Source organism: Pithys albifrons, chromosome 5 (assembly GCF_047495875.1).
Source record: "Pithys albifrons albifrons isolate INPA30051 chromosome 5, PitAlb_v1, whole genome shotgun sequence".
NCBI classification, from domain to species: domain Eukaryota; kingdom Metazoa; phylum Chordata; class Aves; order Passeriformes; family Thamnophilidae; genus Pithys; species Pithys albifrons.
In genome coordinates, this window is record NC_092462.1 from 25541791 (window position 1) to 25564714 (window position 22924).

Genomic DNA, 22924 nt, shown 5'->3' on the forward strand with positions numbered 1-22924 from the left:
ACAGGTGTATTAATTAAAGAAAAGCAACAGTACTCACAGTAGAGCCACCATTCTTCTGAAACATCATCATGGTTTAAAAATACTTCACTGTAACTCTCATTAGTATGATCTTAATGTCAGGTGGACTTGATTTTATTCTTCTGCTGCCTTGCTTTGGGCAATCGATTTGGCCCTGTAATAGATAATGTAAAATAGTCAATTTGATGTACATGTCTATATGAAAAAAAATCAGGATATATAAAATGAAAACCTTTTTTTGCTTTTCAAATAATTACATCATATTCATGTAACTCTACAAAGACCTTAGCAGTTATTTGAAAGACTGATGTTGTTCGAATGTCACTGGTGCTTTATATATATGTCTATAGAAGGCATTCTGGCCTTTCCTAGCAACATTTAAATACCTTTCCGTTATTGCACTGGAGCGCCGTCTGTAACGCTTGTTGTAAGAGCCCCATCTGGTGTCTAAGGCTTTTCATTGCAACCTGTGATTTGTAAGTTAATGGGCAATTCCACTGAGTGATGGAGCATAAAAATTATTGCATCAGTGCTTTTATGTTGAACTGGTATGAAATATTGTGATGGGAAAAATGTAGTTTTCCACTCACTGTAAGGGAAATTAATTTTAGCTTTTAATCTGCTGAGAAGATATTAATTTCGGCTATGCAACTGTTGTATTCAACTTCTTTAAAGTAGTTGTGTGTTTGAGGTGTTCATGTAGCATTCATGAAATGAACGTTTATTTTCTTATGTGTCCTTCAGTTATCATCTTGCCAGGCTCTAGATTAATTTTTAATACAGAAACCAATATTATTTCCATGGTCTAAATACTCTCCTTAAATGCATTTTAGCAGTTACAGAAAGACAAATGTGTGTATTGTGGAACTGACTGTTGTAGATATGTGCTCAGGAACTTGCTTTTTCAATAATACATGGTTAATGTTTTGGGAATTTTGATTTAAAAATAAAAAAACCTTACTATAAAATGTCTATGCACTTTAAAATTAAAAAGGAAATATTTTCTTTTTTTTTTTGTTTTGCTTGGTGTCAGAAATATTCTAAACTGTAAAAAAAAAGTGTGCATGAATCCTTTTCCTATCCACGTTCTGTATGTGAAGAGACACAGTGTTATGTGAAACTGTTCTTTTCTCTCAAAAAGGGCCTGCAGTCCAATTATCAGGCACTATGTCTGTAATGGTGTCTTTATGTTAAAATCAGTTGTAGCAGGTAGTGGAAGAAGCATTGTTTTAAAACTTTTTTTTAATTCTAAAGCCCCTATTCTTTTATGAATGTCGTGCTCTGATTTCTATTTCAGGATCTTCAGCTGAGGAGGAAGATGAAAGACAGTGTCGTTGAAGAACATTTATATTTGGCTTTTTCTCATCAGTACAGAGATAGTATCTTCCCTCTTCATACATCCATCTCACTGTTTTTGCTATCCTACTGTGACTGCAAATTATTTAAAATTTTCTTAGTGCCAACTGACGAAGATGTGGGTGATCAGTGTGTGACAAACAACCTCCTTGGCGATCTTGAGGTCCATTTAATCTCCAGGTGTCAGCTGCCCGTGGTTGTGCAGAGCTGCAGTTTACCTGCAGTTGTCTTGAAAGATGGCAAATTCTGCCGAGCTGGCCTTTCTGTTGTCTTAAGGCATATCATACAGAAAACATATGAGGCAGATCCAGCTAAAAAGGATGTTTTGGAACTCTTGGGCTTTAAGAAGACTTGCTTAAAAGCCTGTGCTGAAGTAAGTATGTTTCTTTCTCTTAGATACATTAATTTTTTTATTATAGTGTTAAATGCTCTGAAGTTGACACTTGATATTGATGTAAACTAAGTTCTGCTAGTAAGAAAGTTAATTTCCTTGGGAAATAAAGTTTCCTCAATGAAGAAGTACCTGTATTTTGGCAAAAAGATGAAAAGTAATTATTTTTGAAGATACTGGGTTTTTTGCAGCACAAAAATGCCCTTAAAATTAAAAAGAGGTCAGATCTCTGTTTTATGTCTAGCAGTATAAATGAGGTTCAAAGTTTGAAGTAAAATAAGAAAGATCTAATTTATTGTTATTTTTGATTTCAAGAGCACCATATACTGTTAGCCTTCACTGCCATGGTGCACTGCTGGCTTATGTTTAATTTATCCTCACCAGGTTTTCCAGTGTCTTTTCAGCAGAGTGGCTTCCTCGCCAGAGGGTCAGTCCCTATCCTATACTATTCCAGGAGTTTAGTCCCTTCTGGGTGTGGAATATTGTATTCCTGCCAGCCCCTTCTCTCGCCTGTGCAGGTCCATGTCAGTAGCAGCTCTTTCATGGAGTTTGTTGACTGCTCTCCTCAACTCACTGTCATCCTTGATGTGAGTGTGTTCCTTCTTCTCCCTCCAGGGCGTGGTAAAGAAATAGGACCCTTAAGGATTTCCACTTCTAACTGACCTTCAGGCAGAGTGTGAACCATTAACAAATGGTTGAGATTTCAGGTTTGAGTCGAGAGTTCAGCCCATTTATCACATAGCACTTTACTCATCTGACAGCTCTTCCATCTAGACTTGCCTTCCTTCCTCCTCTCCAGAGGCTGAACTCCACCCTGTCATGGTTGCAACATCCGTGGTTGCCATTGGTTACTGTGCCTCCAGCCCAGTTCATCCTTGTTGGTGTGTGGCAGATCTGGGGGAGCATATCCTTGTCTTGGTGCACATGGTGCTGGTGTAAAGAAGTTGTCCCTGGCAACCTGCAGAAACCTCTGTTTGTAATCTCTTGGAACTGCTGGAGAGCTTTGTTCCATATTTCAGAGGGCTGCAAAGTGAGTGAACTGAGTAAGAAAAGACAAGAGTTTAAAAATTTTAAAACCTTTAAGTGCAGCTAATACGAAAAAGAGGGCAAGGATAAGAACATGAAAAAAAAAGTAATTTTTTAAAGTGCTGTTCAGTTAGGCAGAAGTTTTTTGATGTTGCATGTTAAAAACCCACTAATAACATAATGCACTTCTGAAAACAAATGCTCAAAAACTGGTGTAATCTGGTCTTTCTACTATCACTTGGTAGAGATGACACACAGAAACTGATCACTGCTTTGCTTCTCATGAGTTAGGCATCCACCCTAATTTTATGTCAATAATAAGGAATAAAAATATGTTATACTGGATGGCTGTTTGTTCTGTTATATATAAGATTTAGCTTCCTAATTCTCCTGTAGCAAAAGTAATAGAGAATATCTGAGTTTCTAAGATTGTCAAGGAATATATTTAAAGCTGGAATTTCTTTGCGTAAAGTGAACCAAAATATATCCTGGATTTTGTTTCTCTTTCTGCAGAGACATTAATTACATAAATTTATTTGACAGGTTAGCCAGTGGACCAGACTTTGTGAGATCAACATACCTCTGGCTGTGGAAAGATTTTTGACAGCATCTCCTGAGCACTGTCAGTCTATTCCTCCTGAGATTTTACAGTTTGAAAGGAAGCTTGGAGAACCTGTCCGGGTCCATAACGATGACAAAATACGTAGGCAGAAACTTCAACAACAGAAGGCCAGTGCCAAGGCTGAAGTGCCTCTGCTTGGTAAAGAAGCAACAGAGGAATTAAAAGCAAGGGAAGTACATGAACATCCACTCCCAAGTTTGGAACTGAGTGTTGCTTTCTCCAAGCTACTTGTCCAGGAAGCATCAGATGCAGTCAACAGGGAGGCCCCTTCCATCAGGAGAACAAAAACCTCTGACCTTCCCCTCTTGGACCACATCTTTGCAGAAGGGCTTTATTTTACTGTGGCAGATATAGTGCTTTGGCCATGCATCCATCAGTTCTTGGTAAGATGAAAAATTCTGCAAATACTGACTAGTGTATATGTATGTTTTTTAAGAACTTGAAACTTGTAAAATATACATATTGTGGCATTTACAATGTGACAACCCAAACCAGGAGATTTGTCTTTGTTTTTATACAAACTCAAAGAACAGGGATTGGTGAGATCACTAAAATTACTTTTAAATACATGGCATATCAACACTTAGTAAACACAATTAACTGTTAAAATATTATACTGAAATATTATGGGATTAAGTTGCCCAGAAAATAGTAATTTTGAAATACTAGTACAAGCAACTTGAGCTCAATTTGAAACCAGTTCAACAGTGGGAAAAGCTGTGCCAAGACTATACAAGACTCTTGCTCAGCACAATCTGTGTACGTGGATTTATGAGGATGTTTGCATAGGAAAGATTTAAGGAAATGACGACTGTGTCTTTATTTTCCATTAGAATAAAATGATTGTCTCGGTCTGAGGGGAAAAAACCAAAATGTTTTACCCACAAGCAGGGGAGGGGCCTCCTCCACGATAATCACACCACTCTTTATCAAATTTAAGAAAAGGAATTTTAATACAAGAAGGATAACTGATATATATATATATATATATATATATATATATATATATATATATATATATGTAAATAGACTAGTGCAACCCACTTCCCCAACACCACAAGAGAAAGAAAAAAAAAAACAAAACAACAACAAAACCCAGCAGGTTTTTCTCCGTGAGGAAAGGTTATACTTAAGTGTCCATGTCACAGCCCGGCTGGCTGCAGAGTGAGTTTCAGTCCCTCTCCAGCGAGACAAACGAGCAGTGGGCTTTCAGATGGACTCAGTCTCTTCCCCCTGTGTTGCCCGTCCAAGAAGCAGAAAGATACGAGCAACCAGCAGCAAATCCAAGGCAGGCAGCAGCAGCAGCGCGGCACGAAAAGTAGTCCGGGGTGGGCAGCGGCGAGACAGCCAGGAAAAAAACCCCAGCAGTAACCAGCAGGGCAGCCTGCCTCCGAGCCAAGACTGGGAAGAATATCCAAAAAAAACCAAAAGAGACAAACCTGCCCCCACCCAAGCGATCAACAGTTAACTGTTTCTTTTGTTAACCGCTGGCCTGGGCAGTTAAGTGGCAGGGGAGAGAATTTACATAATAATCCCAAACTACAACAATGATACAAGGAGTGTGCCTGTATTCCTGCAGTTACTCTATGAGATTTCTAGCTAAGCAGGTGTCTCTTGCCAGGAGCAGCTCAGAGTGAAGGTGGTATTTGCATTTTGATTTTTCGAGTTGTTTTGCCAAATTTGCCTTATAGTGTTTGAAAACAAATGGAATTCCTGAAGAAGATGCTGTTAGCCAGACTGAAACAATCCCTAAAATCAAGACAGTGCTCTTGAACATTAATAATGTGACAAATGTCCACTCTAAACTTCTTTAACCAGTATTATCATCCTCAGTGGATTTCTGTATGATGATAGCAATATCGGAGTCCAGAAGTAGGTTAATATGGCTGCCTCTAAATTGAGATGATGAATTATTTTACAGAAACATTTCTTAATTCACATCTGCTTTGTTTGTTTTGTAAATCACATAATTGAAGATGAACAGTGATCCTAAATAAAAGTATCTAGGCAAAATGCTTTTGTACTGTTTAAAAAACTTTAATGTATTTCAGTCTTTGTTTTTCCAAGGCCTTTTTAAATAAGAAAACTATAACTTTTTGAATTTCTGTTGCTAGGCTTCAGAAGATTCTTGAATCACATGCTTGATTGATTTAAGCAAAGCATTTGAAATTGTTCTGTAGATGTGCTGTCAGCAGCTGAGAATGATGTAGTTATTTGAATTTTATGTGTGACCCTTGAGCCCTGGTGTTCTGCAGCTTATGAACTATGTATTTTATAATACACTTGTGTTAGCTTGCACCTAAGGTTGCCCTAAACACCAGACTTTCAGTTTCCTTTTTACCTGAATTACTAGAGCTCTGAGATAATGCCACTTTGTTTCTCTTCTCAGGTGGATGTTCATTTTCTAAGAAATTATACCTTGATTCCTACAGTTATCATTGAAATTGAATAACTTGCATCTGAAAGCTGCTTGCAGGCAGTGGACTGAAGCTGCTCTTGTGGATGGAAGTGCCAGAGTTTAATTCAGTATTAAAGTGTTATTTGTCACTTGTATAACTGAACTTCCTGGATTGTGTTTAAAATATCACTATAGTTGCATTTCCACTTTAAGGGTGTGAGTAATAATGAAGTCTTCAGTGAGTGTGTCTGGAAAGTAACACACCACAAATGTGAGGAGACCTGACTATCTGATTGTAATTATAATTACCAAAAGTAAGATAATGAAGCTGAAAAGTTGTTTTTCATTACCTCATTCCATTGCAGTTATCTTTCTGAGCTTAGCTTTGTTACACTTTCTATTAGTTGTAACTGTTGAAAATTAATAGAAGTATAACAAAAGCTTATTTCCTCATCTGGGAGAAACCACTATACAGTTTTTAAAATACAATTTAGAACACTTGATAAGAAGTGTAGCAGTGCCTATTAGAATTGCTTTTCAAAAGGCTTCTTCCTTAACTGAAATAATGGATTTTTGCCTGTGTTACTATTAGGGTGTTAAATTAGATACTAAAATCACACTGTTCATCCTTCTTTTGCTCCTTTAGCTGTTGCTAATTACTTGTGATTACCCTAAGCATATTATAAACACAGCATGTGTCATTTCAAATATTCTTTAGCAATTTCTATTCCATATTGTGGACAGATATGTGGAGGAATGCTGCTTTTACATGGCCTTTTCTGCCTTTTCCTGTAATTGTTAGTTCTAGTTTTCTGTTTAAAGCAGGCACAGCATCACAGGGTAGCTGAGGTGGAAATAATTGAGGTTGGAGGGCACCTCTGGAGCTCATCTTGTCTAACCCCCCTGCTCAAAGAAGGGTCAGCTAAGAGCTGGTTGCCCAGAGTCATGTGCAGTCATATTTTTAGTGTCTCTAAAGATGGAGACTTCACAACCTCTCCTGTAAGAGGGTGATCTTTATTGTTCTAAAATATTCGGTAATCTAAAGGAAAATTATTTAATTTCACTAAATACATCCTTTTTAAAGCTGAATGTTATGTAAAAATGCAATTTGGTGTATTGCTTTAATATGTGTACCATGCTCTTACAAAAGAAATTTTTTTAAATTTTATTTTTTACACTTACAATTCTAATTTCTATTGAAGGCCACATCAACTCATGATCATATACACTTAATTCAGAAAAGTAATGTACTGGTTACCACTGTTGTATAAAAATACGTAATTAAGATTGTAAAAAAAGTCTGAATAAATGCATGATTGGTTTTTTAATTTGTTCAGTACTACTAAAAAAAGTAGCAGATGTAGAGCAAAGGCTTCAGTAAAGATGAATGGTAATGCATACCTGTTCTGTTTTGCAGTTCCTACATACTGGAAGGTGTTTCAGGCTTGCAGTTCCCAGCAAAACAGCTGCTGGTGAATGAGCTTTTAAGAGCTGCAGGGTGCTTGTGGGAAAGAACAACATTCAGATACCTTAATGTCCTGCTTAGAGTTCAGTATTTGGGGCAAATTACTGCATTGGCTTTTTTTGTCTGACTCCTAAGCAAAATTAATCCCCCCTATGTTAGGTAATGGCACATTTTAAGAATGTTATTTAAATTCAACTTTTTTGTTACCGATTAAAATTGTGATTAAAATTGGTCATGTAAATCTTTTCATCCTATTAAGCCAACAGGACTTGCAGATGGTGTCTAAATGGTTAACTGGCAATTCCACCTGTGGGCCTGAGCTCTAAACTGGCTGACTTTTTGTATTACCATCATGCTGTGAGTACACCTGCTCAGCAAGGAGCCAAGCTCACTTCTGTAGTTCATGCCTTCTGGTGACTTGTAGAAGGGAATTTACAGTAGCAAGTAACCTTCCCATTTTATTTTTCCAGGTTTCCAGCATGAAACAAGGCAAAAACCTGGTAAACTTGCCACTGATATCCACTTGGTATCGAAGAGTTCAAGAAGTACCTGGAGTAAAGAAAGCTGCTGGCAAATGCAATATGGAGCTTCTCCAGCTTCCAGAGTTGGTGTGTGCTCCAGAGGAACAGCCACAGGACTTCTCTTCAGTGCCTGATGAGTTAGAAGAGGAGAACAAAGACAGTCATTTTATAGGTGGTCCAAGGCCAACTATGACTAAGTTAATGGTAATGTAAGCTTTTGAATGAGTTACTTTTGCTAGCAATACTCTGCTTGATTTGTAGTAGGTAAAATTTATTAGGATTGTAGAAGCTAATTCTAATAGCCTTGAGCAGTTTAATATCTCTTGCTTGTTTTATATCAGACATGTGTTGACTTAGAAGTGATTTTAATTTTTTGTTTTACTCTGATATTTGATCAATGCAGGAACTGAGCAAAGATAGGACTGCTGGAAGCCCTATCAATAATTCAGAATAATCAAAGTAACTTTTTGTTTGAATTTCCATATTGTATTCATCTTTTAAATGCATTTATGTAAAGGATGACAAAACCCCCTGTTGCCTTTATGTTTGGCTTCATTATTCAACCCTTTCTGGTTTGTTTTTTTTTTGCTATTTGTTAGATCTTTGAACATCTGGGAACTCTAATGAGTTTTGTTAAAGAAAACTGTCCATCATGTTCTATAACTCTCAGTGCTTTTTGCATAGAGGCTGACAGAATTTCCTAAAAAATTAACAGGACTTTCTTGTGAAAATGAGAGAAGTACATAATTTGAATCTCATATAATGTAGAGTCATCTGCCTGTTCAGTTTCAGTTGGGCTGAAAGTGTTGTTGATCTGAGGCCATTAAATTCATTGAGAATTTTGATACCAACTTCAGTGGGTAATGGATCAGGGTCTGTTTTACTCCTTCCATGTAGGAAAATGGAATTGAAGCAAAGTTTTCTCGCCATCCATGCCCAAACTGGACCCTAGACTGGACCAGTCTACCATCTGCAGTCAGTCCTGGAGAGGGTAAGGGTTTTTATGTACATGTGTGTTTGTATTTAACAGTGTCTTCTGATGAAGCTATTTAACTGCTTAATAGAAAAATATGTCAACTTTCAGTGTGTTTGAGCTCTGTGGAACAGGTAAGCAGTTTTAAATGTGTTCTAGAATTCAGCCTGTTTGTGACACATGGTGACACGACTTCACTCACAAATCATCAACAGCTGATGACCAAACTGGGAACAAAAGATTGACCTCAATTTCTGAGCTATGTTTTTCTGCACTGTTTCCTACTTTCCTAAATTTTTCTTCCTACTTAGAATATTAAATTCTGGCTACATGATGTTAATGTAATCAGCACAAAAGTTGTGCATGGACTGTGTCTCCCAAAGCTCCAAATGATTATTTCATTGTGATGAAAATAATAGTCATTAGCAAAGTTTGGCAGCTACATATTGAGTGAGTATTCCCTGTTGTGGCAGCACTCCCTGCCCTGTAGGGGCAGTTTGCTTTGCTGGATTGCAGGGCAGTCTGTGGCCTAGGGGCTGTGGTTCTACAGGTAGAAACCCCCCTGATTTATCATATGTATTGTTTCCACTGCTGCTGTGAATATTGAATACCTATTCCATCATGCAGTAGAGCGTCCTCTGAAATGTCTTATGCATACTGCCAGACAGTAAGAAGTTAGTGGATGGTAACCCCTTTCTACAAGCAAGAAAAAGGTTTGGGTTCTTTTGTGTAAGTAAAATATCTTGGATACTGGAGTCAGTCTAGCCTTGATTGCTGCTGATTTAAAGAATGCAGAAATATGTGTGAAATGTACAGATGCTCTCCAATGACCAATATGGAATTCCTCACAAAATATGTTAGGAGTCACCGAAGAGCTATACACTTACAAAAAATACTTAAAAATATTATCTAACTGAACATGACCACGTATTCCTGTCTATGAAGCACAAGCTGTAAAAATAAGATCAAATTTCAGCTTGGTTTCCTTAGGCTTGGATCTGTGTGCAGTTCACAGAACTGTGACAAAACTCAGATGTGTGCCATGACTAGATTTATATTTAATGTGAAGTGCCCATCCTTCTAACATAAACTGTTTTCCTCTGATTTTCTCCTGAGAGAAGTGTTTACTGGGATGTTGCACACCCTGATTTAGTTACAGATTCTTTCCTTTAGCATAGATAGAAGAAAAAAAAACCAAAACCAAACCAAACCTTGGGTTTGCATCTGTCTGCATTACATCATGCTTCTTCCAATGTATGTGGATGCTTTGGATTTATTTCTTATGTTAAAATAGACTTTGTAGTTTGCTGAAATGCTCAGGCAGGATTATTTGTCTTGAATTTCTATGACAAGTTCCAGTATTTTGTCAAAAGCGAATAAACTTTTTTTGCTTATTTCAAGTGTTCAGGGTTTTGGCTAAAGTTTAGTTCATACTTTTGTCAAGATACCTCTTTTCTTCTGTTTGAAAGAAAATTTTAAAAAAGATGCGTAACATACAAAAACAGATAATAAATATATATTTGAAAATTATTTGCTGTAAGAAGGCTCTTCGACTTGGTTTGACTGTGGAGAAATGTCAGCTCCTGCTATTTCCTGCCTATGTGCATGCTTGCTCTCTCGTTTTTTCATGTTTCCTGAAATAGTTACTGATTACACTGATCTGTGAAATCGATTTTCAGTACAATTTTTGGGAAGCTTTTCTAGCTTAACAAGGTGCTGGGAGATTTCAGCTTCCATCACTCAAGATTACAGTAATGCTGATGCCATTTTCTGGTTTAGGGAAACTCCAAATGAATGTCATTTTGGTCCAGGAGCAACAGGGTCACATAGGACAAAAAAACATTTCCTGATTTGAAACCTGATTTTGCTTTTCAGTTGAATACATTTACATGCTTACCTCTGTTGTTCTAAATAGTACTGTTTGTTTCATGATTCTTTTCCTACTGCAGCCTAATCATTGTTGTATCAATTGAATTCTCAGTATTTTACTACGAAATCCAACCTACCAGAAAATAGGCAGTGGTTCTGGCAGGGTTTTAAACTGTATTTGACTAAAACAATTCAAGCTTTCAAACAGATTACTGCTATATTTGCTAAATAAATTTCTTCTTACTAATCTTTATAGGAACTGAGACAAAGTAGAGAATGTTTCAGTTAAAACTCTCTTTGTATTTTTCTCTGCAGTAAACTTAATTTGCTGGCAAATCTTCATTTAATAACAAACATGGCATGCTTCCTTTGCTCAGAATTTGTGTTTATATGTATGTGGAAGTTTTGGGATTGAATGGTTTAGTCTGTTTGAAAGTCTAGTTAGACCACCTTGCTACCACAGCTATTTACTACAGAAAGAATTATTTAGATTATACATTTAAGATGGCTCAGGTTTTTTGATGCAGATTAGTTACTGTTGCAAAACTAAAGATTATCACATCATGATTTGCATTCATTTGCTTAGTCATACTTCTGAAGCAGAATGAGATTTCAGTTCTATTTCAGTTTGAAGGGACCTGTGATGATCATCAAGGCCTGACCACTTCAGGGATGACCAAGTTAAATTAGGTTGTTAAGGCATTGCCCAAATACCTCTTAAACACTGGCAGGCTTGAGGCATCACCCCCTCTCTGGGCAGCCTGTTCCTTTCTTTTACCACCCTATGAGTAGTGAAATGCTTCATAATGTCCAGTCTAAACGTCCCTTGGTGCAGCTTTAAACCACTTGCATGTGCAAACCACTGTTAGTTCTAATCCTTTTAAAATCCTTTTTAAAAGGTATTTGACCAAAATAGAGTCATGTTTACATCTTAGATATCTTTCAGCTTTTTAAATTTCTGCCATTATGTCAGTTCTAAAATGTATGGCTTATAAAGTCGTGTGTGTTGACACGTGTGAATATGTAAGCCTTTGTGAGCATCTGGACTATGTTTGAAAGAAAATATCCCATAATACAATCTCTGTGTAACCATTGATATTCTGGCATATTGTAGTTGTTGTTACAAACTTCCCATTTTGAAGGAATTTAACACAAAATATTTGGTTTATTTTAAAATGTGTTGTAAATGCTGCTTTCTCTTCTAGTTGGCTGTATAAAAACTTGGTCGGTATTTTATTTTTTCAAATCTATGTTTAAGTCAGAAATACGTTGTTATTCTCTATTAAATACAGAAACTAAAATCCCTCAGTGCTTCATTGTTTCATCCAAATCACACCCTCAGCACACAAACCAAGTCTGTCTGGCTAAATGTATATCTTGATATTGAAAAACTAATTTGTGCAAAATCTCAATAGATTTCCAAGTTACATTAGAGGCAAGTATTTGTATGCCATTAATGTATTTATTAAAATGCTTATTTGCAATAAGTACTTTAGTCAGCAGTAGACACAGTCAAAAGCCCTAACCAAGCTCAGTGCTTGGTTGTGTTGAGCTTTCCATAGATGTAAAGGTAGATGTGGTTGTCAATATGTATAGACAGTAAAAAGAGGGTGGGAGTGTAGGTGATCACAGGAAAGGAAGGAGACACAGAAAATGAGACAGCAGGAAAATGAGATGCATCAGCACAAGGAAATAATTGCACTATGCATGTCATCATGGAAAGTGTTTTCATTTTTACCCTGGCAAGGCAGCAGCTGAAATTTTGGGAAGAGGTGCTTGTTGAAATAAGAATGTTGAATGGAAATAGCATGCTACTGCTGATTAAATGTGAGGTCTGGAAAGGGGAGATATTTGATTAGATTTGTGACCAAGTAAGAAATGCAACATCTTTTCTTTTCAGTGGTTTCACTGTTGATATTAGGCAGCAGTAGAAAAGGGGGTTTTAATCCTTTTAGGAACTTCATTTGTGAAGTCTTTGCTTGTGTTCCTGGTCCTGTGTGTATGAAACCATTCATAGTCTTCAGGTTAATTTCCTATTAGCTGCAAAGGCTTTGTGGATATTAAGATCAGTTTGTCTGGTTATGATTAGAACTGCTTCCTTTAGGCTCTCCCAAAGTACATTAAAGGGAGTGGGAAAGTGTGTTGTGTGAATGTGGGGTTGGACAGTTATAACCCTTGTCACTGCTTTATTATTCTGATGATATATGAAGATACAAGTCTTTGGTACTGTTATGTTTTTTTTCATCAAACATTGTGTTCACTGTGAACCAAAAAAGAGATAAATACTTTTTTCACAGGAATTTATTTTTTGCTTTAAAACAGCTTTTTATTTACTGATGTGAAATTCAAGTATGATAAATACCTGACCCTGTCTCACAAACCTTTACTTCTTTTCTCATGAGTTGAAATACTTGTTAAGCAGGAAGTACTTAAAAGGAGTTCTGTGTTTGTGATGTCTTGTTTTGAGTTTAACCATCTAGGCTGACAGTATGCATGTGGTGGTATTTACTTATGAAGGTAGTAGTTAGTTGTGAACCAAACAAACTGCTCACAGAATGAGTGTAGCAAGTAGTAAACTACATTCTATGGACTTGTAGATAATGCTTTTTTTCTCGTAAAAATATTGTTCCTTGAAGGAAGGAATTGTAGTAGATCAGAAAGAGTCTTTAGCTGAAATATGACTAACTGTCAGGTGAAACTGGAAAGCCCACTCTGCATGCACAGTAGGAGATAGAGGGGTCAGTTACAAAATGTGTGAAGAATTTGAGGTGAAGGAAGGCAGTTAAAAAGCCCTAGGCAGATAAATAAAGCTAGATAAAAATAACTGAATGCATGTTACAAGTGCAGCTTGCTCTTACTAGTTAATGGAACACATGTAGCCTTTTGACTTTATGGTTGGTTCTAAACAAATTCAATGGATTCTATGTAAACAGTTCCCAGTGAATCATGTCAAGTATATAATATGCTCTGTTATTTCTAGTAAGAAATGGATTACTGCTATTGAACTGACTGGGACAAGGGTTTGCCTTGTGGAGGTGAAATTTTCCACGTACAAGATTTGAAAAGTAGGTATGGAAGATGGAAAGGCCTTTCACATCTTCTGTGTCCGGCACACAGGAGGGGGTGTTACTCCATTGCAAGGCAATGCACACTTGCCTAGTGGAAGACACCAGGACTGATCAAGTTGGCTTGATTTAAGCCTGCTTTGTGATCAGTAGCACGTTGATGGCCAAACTAAATTGTTGTATGAAACTGTCACAGAAAGGTTGGCCTGAATAAAATGATACTCTGATTGATGCATGCCCCTTGCTTGCATTCCAGTCTTCAGACTTCTGAGCAGGTTACTAGATTTTTAGAATGCTGAGCTTTTAAGGTGAGACAAAGTTTGGAAAGCCCAAAATCTACTGTTTGGTGAAAAGGCTGTCCCTTAAATTATTGTTGTAAAGAGACTTGTTACCTTGATTTATAGCCGCAGAATAATTAATATTATACTGTAAATGGGGTTTGTTTTTTTTCTTTGGAGGGAGAGGGGAAATGAAGCAGCATTCAGGAGAAAAAGATATATGTATAATATTGAAAAAGTTTCATTTATGTTGTCTTCTTCTTTTAAAGAATTTATGTCAGCTGAGAATTTGTTCTTCTAGTGTGCATAACTTAGGAATTACAGCAGCAGCTGATTTGTCTACAGTTGACATAACATCTCTGGTCTTTCTTTGAAGACTAAATATACAAATAATTGTGAGGCTATTTTAAAACTCCATTTACATATATACTACAGTGTTGTTTTGTAAAATGACTTCTCAGGTCCCCAGACTCTCCCCAGCTCCTCCTACCCCTCTGCCTTTCCCAATAACTCTTATTTTCTTTTATCTGGACAGGATCTGAAATATTAATCTAGTAACAAGTGTCTCTGTACTATTTGTTTATATTTGTAACAATCTTTAAACTCCTCAGTTCATACATTTTAAGGATAGATAGAGGATATGATCAGCTCTACCTGGCTCTTGTCTGATTCTGGTTATAAGATAAGTTTGTACTTGCTTATGTCAGACAGAAAGATTCATAGAAGAATAATAATGTTAAAAAGCTACCTGGTTAAAGGACAGGTGACAGGTTCACATTATCATTTTAGTTCTGCAGAATGAAGATTAAACTAGATACAATTAGATATTAGAGACTTACTCTAGATAAAGGAGATTAAATTAGATATTGTAAAGTGAAAGAATAACTTAGGAAGGACACAAGTTTTTAAAAAGAGCTTTTGTTAAACTTACTAGGTGGACCAACAAGAATAAAACAATATTTGCATTTATAGTTTAGAAACATCTTCAAAACTTAAATACCCTTTGAATAACACAGACTGGAACAATAACAGAACAGTAACACAGTGTTGCAGTTCTGTGGAATTAACTGATGTTTAGATTAAACAGTCTTAGTGGTGTCCCAGTCAGCAATCATGAAGGATCACTGTTGGCTTCAGCTTCCAGAACTGATATTAAGTAAAGGATGCTTTAATGTAGTGTGGCCTCTCAGCAGGGAAAGAAGAAAATTTTGAAAATTTTCTAACCCTCATCATAAACAAAATTAGTTTTAATGAAAGGAACAGCACTTAATGATGCAGTTATCTTCCAACCAATTTAATAGTTTATGACTTGGTGTCTGTGTTAAAGTTGTTTGTAATTGCTCATAGAACTGACTAACGTAATAACTGTGAAATAAATGCTGTATTAGATGCAAAGTTATTTGATTAGAAATTGTTGTCAAAATGCATTAAATTTATTCTGGTTGTTTGTAGGATTGTTTTGTGAGGATAGGTAATCTTATTCTACTTTTTACATTGTTATTTTGAATATTTAGACTGAGAAATGCAATCTGAGTTGAGAAATGTGGTGCTTAAAAATCAAAGCTGGTTTAGGGAATCTGATATTTTATTAAAATTTTTGATAATCAAGTGATGCAAATTATGTGTTTTACTTTAAATGTTAAAAGCAACTGTATTTTTAAAATTAGATCTAGACAGTCATTTATTCTATAAAACAGAAAGAGTTAAAAGGAACTCTTTAAAGTCCTCTATTTCCCTTTCAAGCCTGTCAGAACTTTTTAATAGACTTTGAAGATTTTTTTTAATACTTTTTTAGTCTATTTCAGTATCTGAGGCATCCTGAAGCAGGAACTCATCCTTCTTCAACTTTTTCCATATCAGGCAGTTCTTTGCCTGCAAACCACATGGGTAACAATCCAAGGGAAACTCAACTGAAGCTGCTTCCCATTATCTCCTTCAAGTTACAGTTTTGGTGCACTCATTTAAATGAGTTTAAACCACATTTATGTGTGTATTATATTTTGCAGTCCAAGATCTGGAAAAACCTGGCAGTAGAGCCAGTATTTATTCTTGATAAATACTTGAGAAGTAAATAATTTGCAGTAACAAAGAGAAAGGAAAATGCTTATTTCTTAATATAGGTACTGTGAGTGTTTGATGTGATAAGTGTGAGAAAATGGAAGTTTCTTACTGCAATTTCAATCTTCTTGTATGTGGTTGGTCTTAAAAAGAGGATTCTTGCAAAACTTAAGATTTCATATGTGACTTCTGTGGATCTCTTGACTGTTCAGGGATATAACATTGCATAGTTGGCCTGAGGACAATTTTGATGGAAGTTTGAATGCAATTGCTAATTTTTAGACAAAAAATTCATTATGTCTAGCTGGAAATAATAACTTAGGTATGCCACCAAACCAGATAACTCATCAATGACAATATAGACTGTTCCTATTATTGCCGTGCTCTTCCTCCATTTTTCTTTTGTGATTGTTTTTGGCTACCAAGCAAAACAAAAGAAGGGAAATTATTATTTTATATTTTTGAGATGCCTGTTTGGAGCCACGAGGCAAAGCTATTATACAGCTAAGTTAAATTAGTATGTAATAATGATTTTTAGGCACAATGTTTTACTAAGATGAATAATCTTTGAAAACCTAGATGGTTTCCATGCCTCATGAAATCAATGCATATGCATTATCAGGGATACAAGTTCAGTACATTTATGTTTGCTTGAAGTCTGTTGCATTTTTTTGAGTGATGTTTTGATCTAAATGACGTGCTTACAGCCTCTGAAATACTCAAAATCTGCAAAGGAAAAACAACACTTGCTAGTGTCTCACTGAAAATCACAGTAGAATAACAGCAAGTTCAAAGAGCTGTGTTTTGATTCAGCTGGGACACGTTCTTCTTGGAGTTTGGCCTGTTCTGCAAAATAGTGTTGTGCTGAGGGTGATTGATGGGCTTCCATGTGGCTGATAATCATACTGAAAAATGTTACACTTGTTTTAGTGCCTTGCTTTGTGGAATAAGTGTAAGCCCTCAGAGGATTTCTGAAGTCTTAACGGTTCCTATTGAATATCCCCTACAACAGGAGTTCGAGGTTTGCTGAAGTCTGGTTCCTAGATATATGATTTTAGAGTTCACAAGCCATTGTTATATATGAGTTTATTAGGCTTCTGAGAGATTTGTTTTGTAGAATACAGTGTATAAAGTTCAGTGTACACAGTTTTGACTCCTGTTTTGGTTTGTGTTTGGTTACTGAACATACCTAAAGATTAAAGTTACATACTGTAATTGACTAATTGAAATGTTTTACAGGCTAATGATTTGGGAACTGAAGGCAATTCTTAATGATTAGTTGTTGTGAATTTGCAGTAGTCCTAGATCTGGGGGTTAACTTGAAGCATGTTCTTGATTAATCCAGGCTGAACTTTTACCGAGTGTCTGCACTTGTGTTCAACAGCACATCAGTGATTATGGGGTCAGAAACACCTTGTGGGGATGTGTGTGTGTGTGTGTGAGGGGGCAGAGATGGGTCAACCCTCATGGAGGTGGGGTGGTGGTGTGTCCGTCATGGCAGGGTGCTGGACCCCATGTGGGCAAGCCTTGGAATAGGTGCCAGTCACACACAGCCTGGGAAAACTCTTAACACCCCACAGCTCCTGGAGCCCCTGACTCAGCTTAGACTGGCAGGGACAGTGGGAGCACTGCCCTTATCCTGGCCTGGGACCCCAGAGTGGCCAGTGGGTCAGAGGTTCCACCTGGGGGTTTGACCATAGGGACCAGAGCAGATAAAACGAGAGGTGTTGGGGTGCCACATGTTGTGACCCTGCCATCTGCACAGGTGAGAACCAGTCTTCCACCAAGTTTCAGTGATAGCTCTCTTTCCCTCTTTCCACTTCTCTTTCTTCTTGCTCCCTCTGCTTCTTTTTCTTTACTCCTTCCTTGATGCTTTGGGTGTCTTGAAGCTGGGGAGATTAGATTTGACTTAAGTGTTGTGAATTGATGGAATATTGATTTGGGTGTTGTTGATGGATATGTGCTGAGTTGGTGTTGTGGTGGCACATTTTGTCTGGCTTGTGTAGCCCTTTCTGAACCTGTGTCAAGTTCCCTTATTTTCTCCCCTAAGTTAGTAAAGAAACTCTTTGGGAACAAGTCTGTGGCTTATTCTCATGATGTTTTCTTAAGGTATTAAAGAACCCTAAATATGAAATATTGAAGTAAAGCCCTTAGCAGAGCCCATGAGCCTGTGGCTCCTGAGCTGGAGTTTTACCATTTGACAGTCATTGGCCTAAAAGGACTGTATCTAGATAGACTTAAGTGTAATCTGCCCTAGAGAGAAAGTGTAGTTCTATTCATTAGACTGTGAAGGTTTTTTCTTTTTATTGTCTCTAAAGTTCTTAGACACATGGAAGGACATAAACCCCCAAAACATTAACTCATAGATGCCTAGCAGATATTTTTTTAACAGAAGTGTTAATTTTCCATATCTTAATCAGAAATCCGTAATGAATGTTAAATAGCCAGCTAAGTAACTCTTGTCTTTTTGTTTCGTTTAAACTATTTGGTCTTTCTTTTCCTCCTGGTATCATTGTAGTGGAATTTACTAGTTTCTTTCCCCCTTTTAAAGTTCTGTATTCCTTGTTCATGAGGTGTCAGAGCCCCAGAGTTATAATATTTATTTTTTAAGCCAGAGGTTTAGACATTAAGTTTGTGCTAAGCACTCCATAGCATGGGGGTGCAGGTCATTCTTTATGGAAGATTACTGTTGAGGAATGAAGGAATAATGATCCATTCTAGCAATTGTGGTTTGGAACAATGTCCAGCAAAAATCCAGGACAGATGATTAATGTGATTCAAAATGACTTTTTCTTCTAAACATGGCTCAAAATCAGGGTATTTTGGGGGAAGAGGAATTATATAGAACTTTATCTCCTTTAATAGTCAATAAGGTGTACTTAGGAGTGATGCTGTGGTACAAAATGTCACTTCATAGGGGAGGCAGTGATGACACATTTCTTTCTCCTTTTTCTGTGCACTGCTGGCCCTCAGAAGGTCCTCATGGCAGCTGGATAACTAGTTGTCAAAAATCCACCTGTTTCAGAACTTCAGCAAAATGTAAACATCTAATTAGATGGAGGAATTCCACGGGTTTTGTTCATGTTCTCTCGCTTGCCTCTGGTGATGTCAAAATTGACCTTGTCTGCCATTGTGAGGAAGAGCTAAATGTTTTTCCAGAAGTTTTGCTCTTTGCTCTGCCAGGTGTGAACTTTCCTGCTAAGTATATATACTGTTCAAACTTACAGCAAATTTATTTTTATACCTTGTCCAGTTTTATATTCTGCATGTAAATAATTTTTGTCATGCTTTTGTAATTATGTGCCTGGTTTTGGAATATAAATTCCTTTAAAAATCTAAAAACTTGTAAGGATGTAAAGAAATCCTGTCCTGTTTCCACAAAAAGACATGGGAAAAGATTGCTTTTACCTCAGTTGGGCCAATATTTCCCTTTCTGAAAAATGTTTTAACTTTTAAAATATTTAAATTAAATGTTGTAGTGATTAATTCCATTCATATTATCATATTTATAAGAATTATAAAGACTGAGGAGGAGGATTTAACACATTTCTGTCTCCAAATATTCTGAATATGCTATAGGATAAAATGTTAAATTGTTAATGACATTAGTATTCTTTTTTTTTTCAGAATATACTAATATCCTAGTGCTTCTAGTTGCTGTACTATTTAAATTGAACTTCTATAGAAAATAAGATATTTAATCTACCTCAGTATTCTGGTATTTCTTCCTGTAAAATGTCTTCACTGCTCATTGGAATGTTGTTCTTTAAGTTTTCTCATTGGACTTAAATCCCAGCTACACTGAGGACAGGGTGTACAGTTTGTGTCCTTCAGCTCTTCTGAGTGCCATCCTTTTGCCATATCCCAGAGTATGAGGATTCATAATTCTCATAGCTGTGTAGCATAATCAGCTCAAGGGTTTAAAGTTAGGGATTTTTTTGCCTTTCTTTGCAGTATTTTTATAGATCACTTACATCGTTGTTTTCTCCTCATTCCAACTGAGACAGCTGAGTTTTACCTTCATCAGCTCAACTGTTAAGTAAGAAGGACTGTTCTCTGTGCTTCTAAGGCTACAAAGCGTTAGTGCTCCTTTCAGGCAGAGGCATCAAGAGACCCTCAATACCTCTGCAACTGCATTTTTCCTTCTTCACTTTCTTCCAAGTGTAGTGTTGAGCTGTGCAGTCTGTCTTTCGAGAGCAAAACCAGAAGGTTTTCATACCCGTTTCGCCAGTGAGCTCGTGATTTTTGGAGCTTAAAATCTTCACAGGCCACAGGAGGGCAGCATAATCTCTTTGGATGTGGAGCTGTACCTGAGTGGATGGAGCTGTGCCCTGTGACTAAGGGGTCATCCCAGAGAAAGATACTTTATATGTGGCAGTTCTCGTCTCAGTAATGTCTAATCCCAAAATTTGGGACCACCTTTTGGGAAAAGTGATTTATAGCACTTTTTTAACTCTTTATATTAAAGTTGAAGGTTTAACAGTTGACATTAGAACACTCCTAAAAGCAGTGATTGCACAGTCTGTTGTGCTCGGAGCTGTGCAAACACATAGCAGAGTAGCACCTTCTGCCTTGAATGTTTTCAGGGCTTCCAAAAAGTGGTAACAGCTGAGCAGAAAGTGAGGGAGCGGGAAAGTTGATCAGCGCAACTTCTGCAGGAGTTTTATATTCTTTGGGATAAAGGAATATTACTGGGAAGGTATTTGTAAATGAGGAGCTAAATGGAAATTTATGGCAATTTTTTCGTGGCTTGCAAGTAACAGCATGAGAAGATTCATGCAAGTGATTTAATTTTTTCTTTTTAAATTGATCAGTAAAGGCTGCCATAGTTCAAGGGCCAGTGTTTTGGCAATTCAAAACCATGATAACATTGAAGGCAAGGCTATGTCTGGAATTCCGAGGAAAGAGAAATAACCTGTTTAATATGTTAGAAGAAAAAAATAGACAAATGAAAGGATGTAAAGCAACTAACTAGTAATTCACTAATTTTTTAATTTGTAGCAACACTGAGAGCCCATGAGAATATGTGGCCCTTCTCATTAGGACTGGAGGAAAGTAGTGAGAGTGGAAAGAGCTGTCTAGCCTAACAAATGCTGGAAACAAGTCCCAAAGGATTCTCTCTCTTAATTAGACCTCTTAAGGCTTCTCTTCCTGATATAATCTTGCTTTCAAAAATATAGGCACAGGGAAATGACACACAAGTTGAGAAGATTCACTAAATGTGAGAAGGAAGGTACAGTTTCTGTGTTTGAGCACAGAAAAGACTGCAGCATAAAAAACAAATGAAACTGAGCCTGAGTGTGTCTCTTTCTTCTCTTCCTTGATAAGAAAATACTGCAAATCCATCAAATGAACTTATATGGTGTTCTCAGTAAAGTTTATTGACACACATATTTTGTTCTGGGGGTAAGTTCTTTAAAAACAGTATTTGTTACTTACTTGGGAGAGAAGTAGAAGAGAACTTGGTGTAAGTTGGTATACTTCATAAAGGATTTAATTTAATTTTTTTGTCTTTGGAGAACCCATTAGATTATTTGTAGATTACCTGTGAAAAAGTAATTCAAGCTATGTTCTTAATAATTCACAGTTTTGTGTTTTACTTGATTACTGAAACTCTGTTTATCTCTCCTACTTAGTATTTAATATCTCTAAGAAGTTATTGCTAAGGCTACTGGTTGTTTCCAGAGTTTGTGATTACCCAGATTTTATGTCAATTTTTTAATTATCACAATAAATAAAATGGACTTTTATTTTGTGGTTATTTAAATTAGACAGCTTCCTTCAGAAATGTAGGCAAATGGGTTTTGTACACCATTAGTTTCCAGTGTCCAGTACATTGCAGGTGTGGGGCTGCATCAGACTGAATCAGTACTCAGGCAGTGTAATGTTTTGTGCAGCATTAGTGAATTTCTATAAGCTCTTCATTGACATTGTATAAGGTGCTGTTGAGTCACAGGGTATTCCATCCAAGCAGTACCATAGGCTTGTGCATATAAGGCATACCTGGTGTTTGTGCTGGTGTGTGCTAAAGGGTAAGCACTGTGTGAGTGCCTGCACATGCCTTCTTCCATCCCCCATCTTTGTGTGTGCAGAGTTGAGGTACAGAATTTGTTTCCAATCCATAAATCACTTGTGACAAAATGTGAGTTATGGAGGAATCTTTCTGTCCCTTGAAGTTACTTATGGCTTCCATCTGCACTTTCATTGTTTTTAGACATCCATGCTAAGAGCCATGAAGGCATTACTTGATTTGGATATGATTTTACATGGGATATGGTTAGGAGTTTCATTTTGGCTCTTCCTGAAAGACTTTTTATGTGCAGTCATTCATTTAAAGTTCTAATCAGCAATTTCAAGGAAGACAGCATCACTATGTTTAGGAAAAATACCCCAAAGAAACCTAATAGTGTTAAAAAAATAAGGTAAAATTATTTTGTTATGAGTGATTTGCAATCTGTTCTGATTAGTTTCATGCTTTCAAAGCTTTTAATTATATAAAGGAAAGGTCAGGCTACTGTATGTTTAGTGCTTTAGTGAAGGTGGTATTAATTATTTTGTACTTGCAATGCATCTTCTCCAGATGGTCTGGAAATGCTTCTAAAAAACCAATTTTTGGTGCATGTCTCATGTCAGATTTCTGGCATCCTACCATAGCAATATCAAAAGGAATCCACATCCTTTAAAAACTTTTAAAGTATTGAAGAGCAAAAGGCAAGTAGGAAATTCGTCTGTTTGTAGAATATGTCTGTTTGTACATATAGAAGAATTGGAGAATAATCTCAATATTAAAATCAGTCAAACCTAATCTGAAGCAATAAAATTTGTCCTCTTTTAGTGTGAAACATTGATCTAAATCCAGAGATAATGGAGAGAGATATGATGCT

General features: G+C 36.7%; 1 protein-coding gene across 1 annotated transcript in view; it reads left to right on the forward strand.

Moving 5' to 3' along the window:
• The window catches only part of GSTCD (glutathione S-transferase C-terminal domain containing), a 65001-nt gene that overhangs the window by 6417 nt on the left and 35660 nt on the right, over positions 1–22924 (forward strand). Inside the window, exons 2-5 of the mRNA XM_071555955.1 lie at positions 1316–1747; positions 3335–3796; positions 7747–8001; positions 8695–8788. Of these exons, the coding sequence (XP_071412056.1) occupies positions 1337–1747; positions 3335–3796; positions 7747–8001; positions 8695–8788 (1222 nt within the window). The 5' untranslated portion in view covers positions 1316–1336. The remainder of the gene's footprint in view (positions 1–1315; positions 1748–3334; positions 3797–7746; positions 8002–8694; positions 8789–22924) is intronic.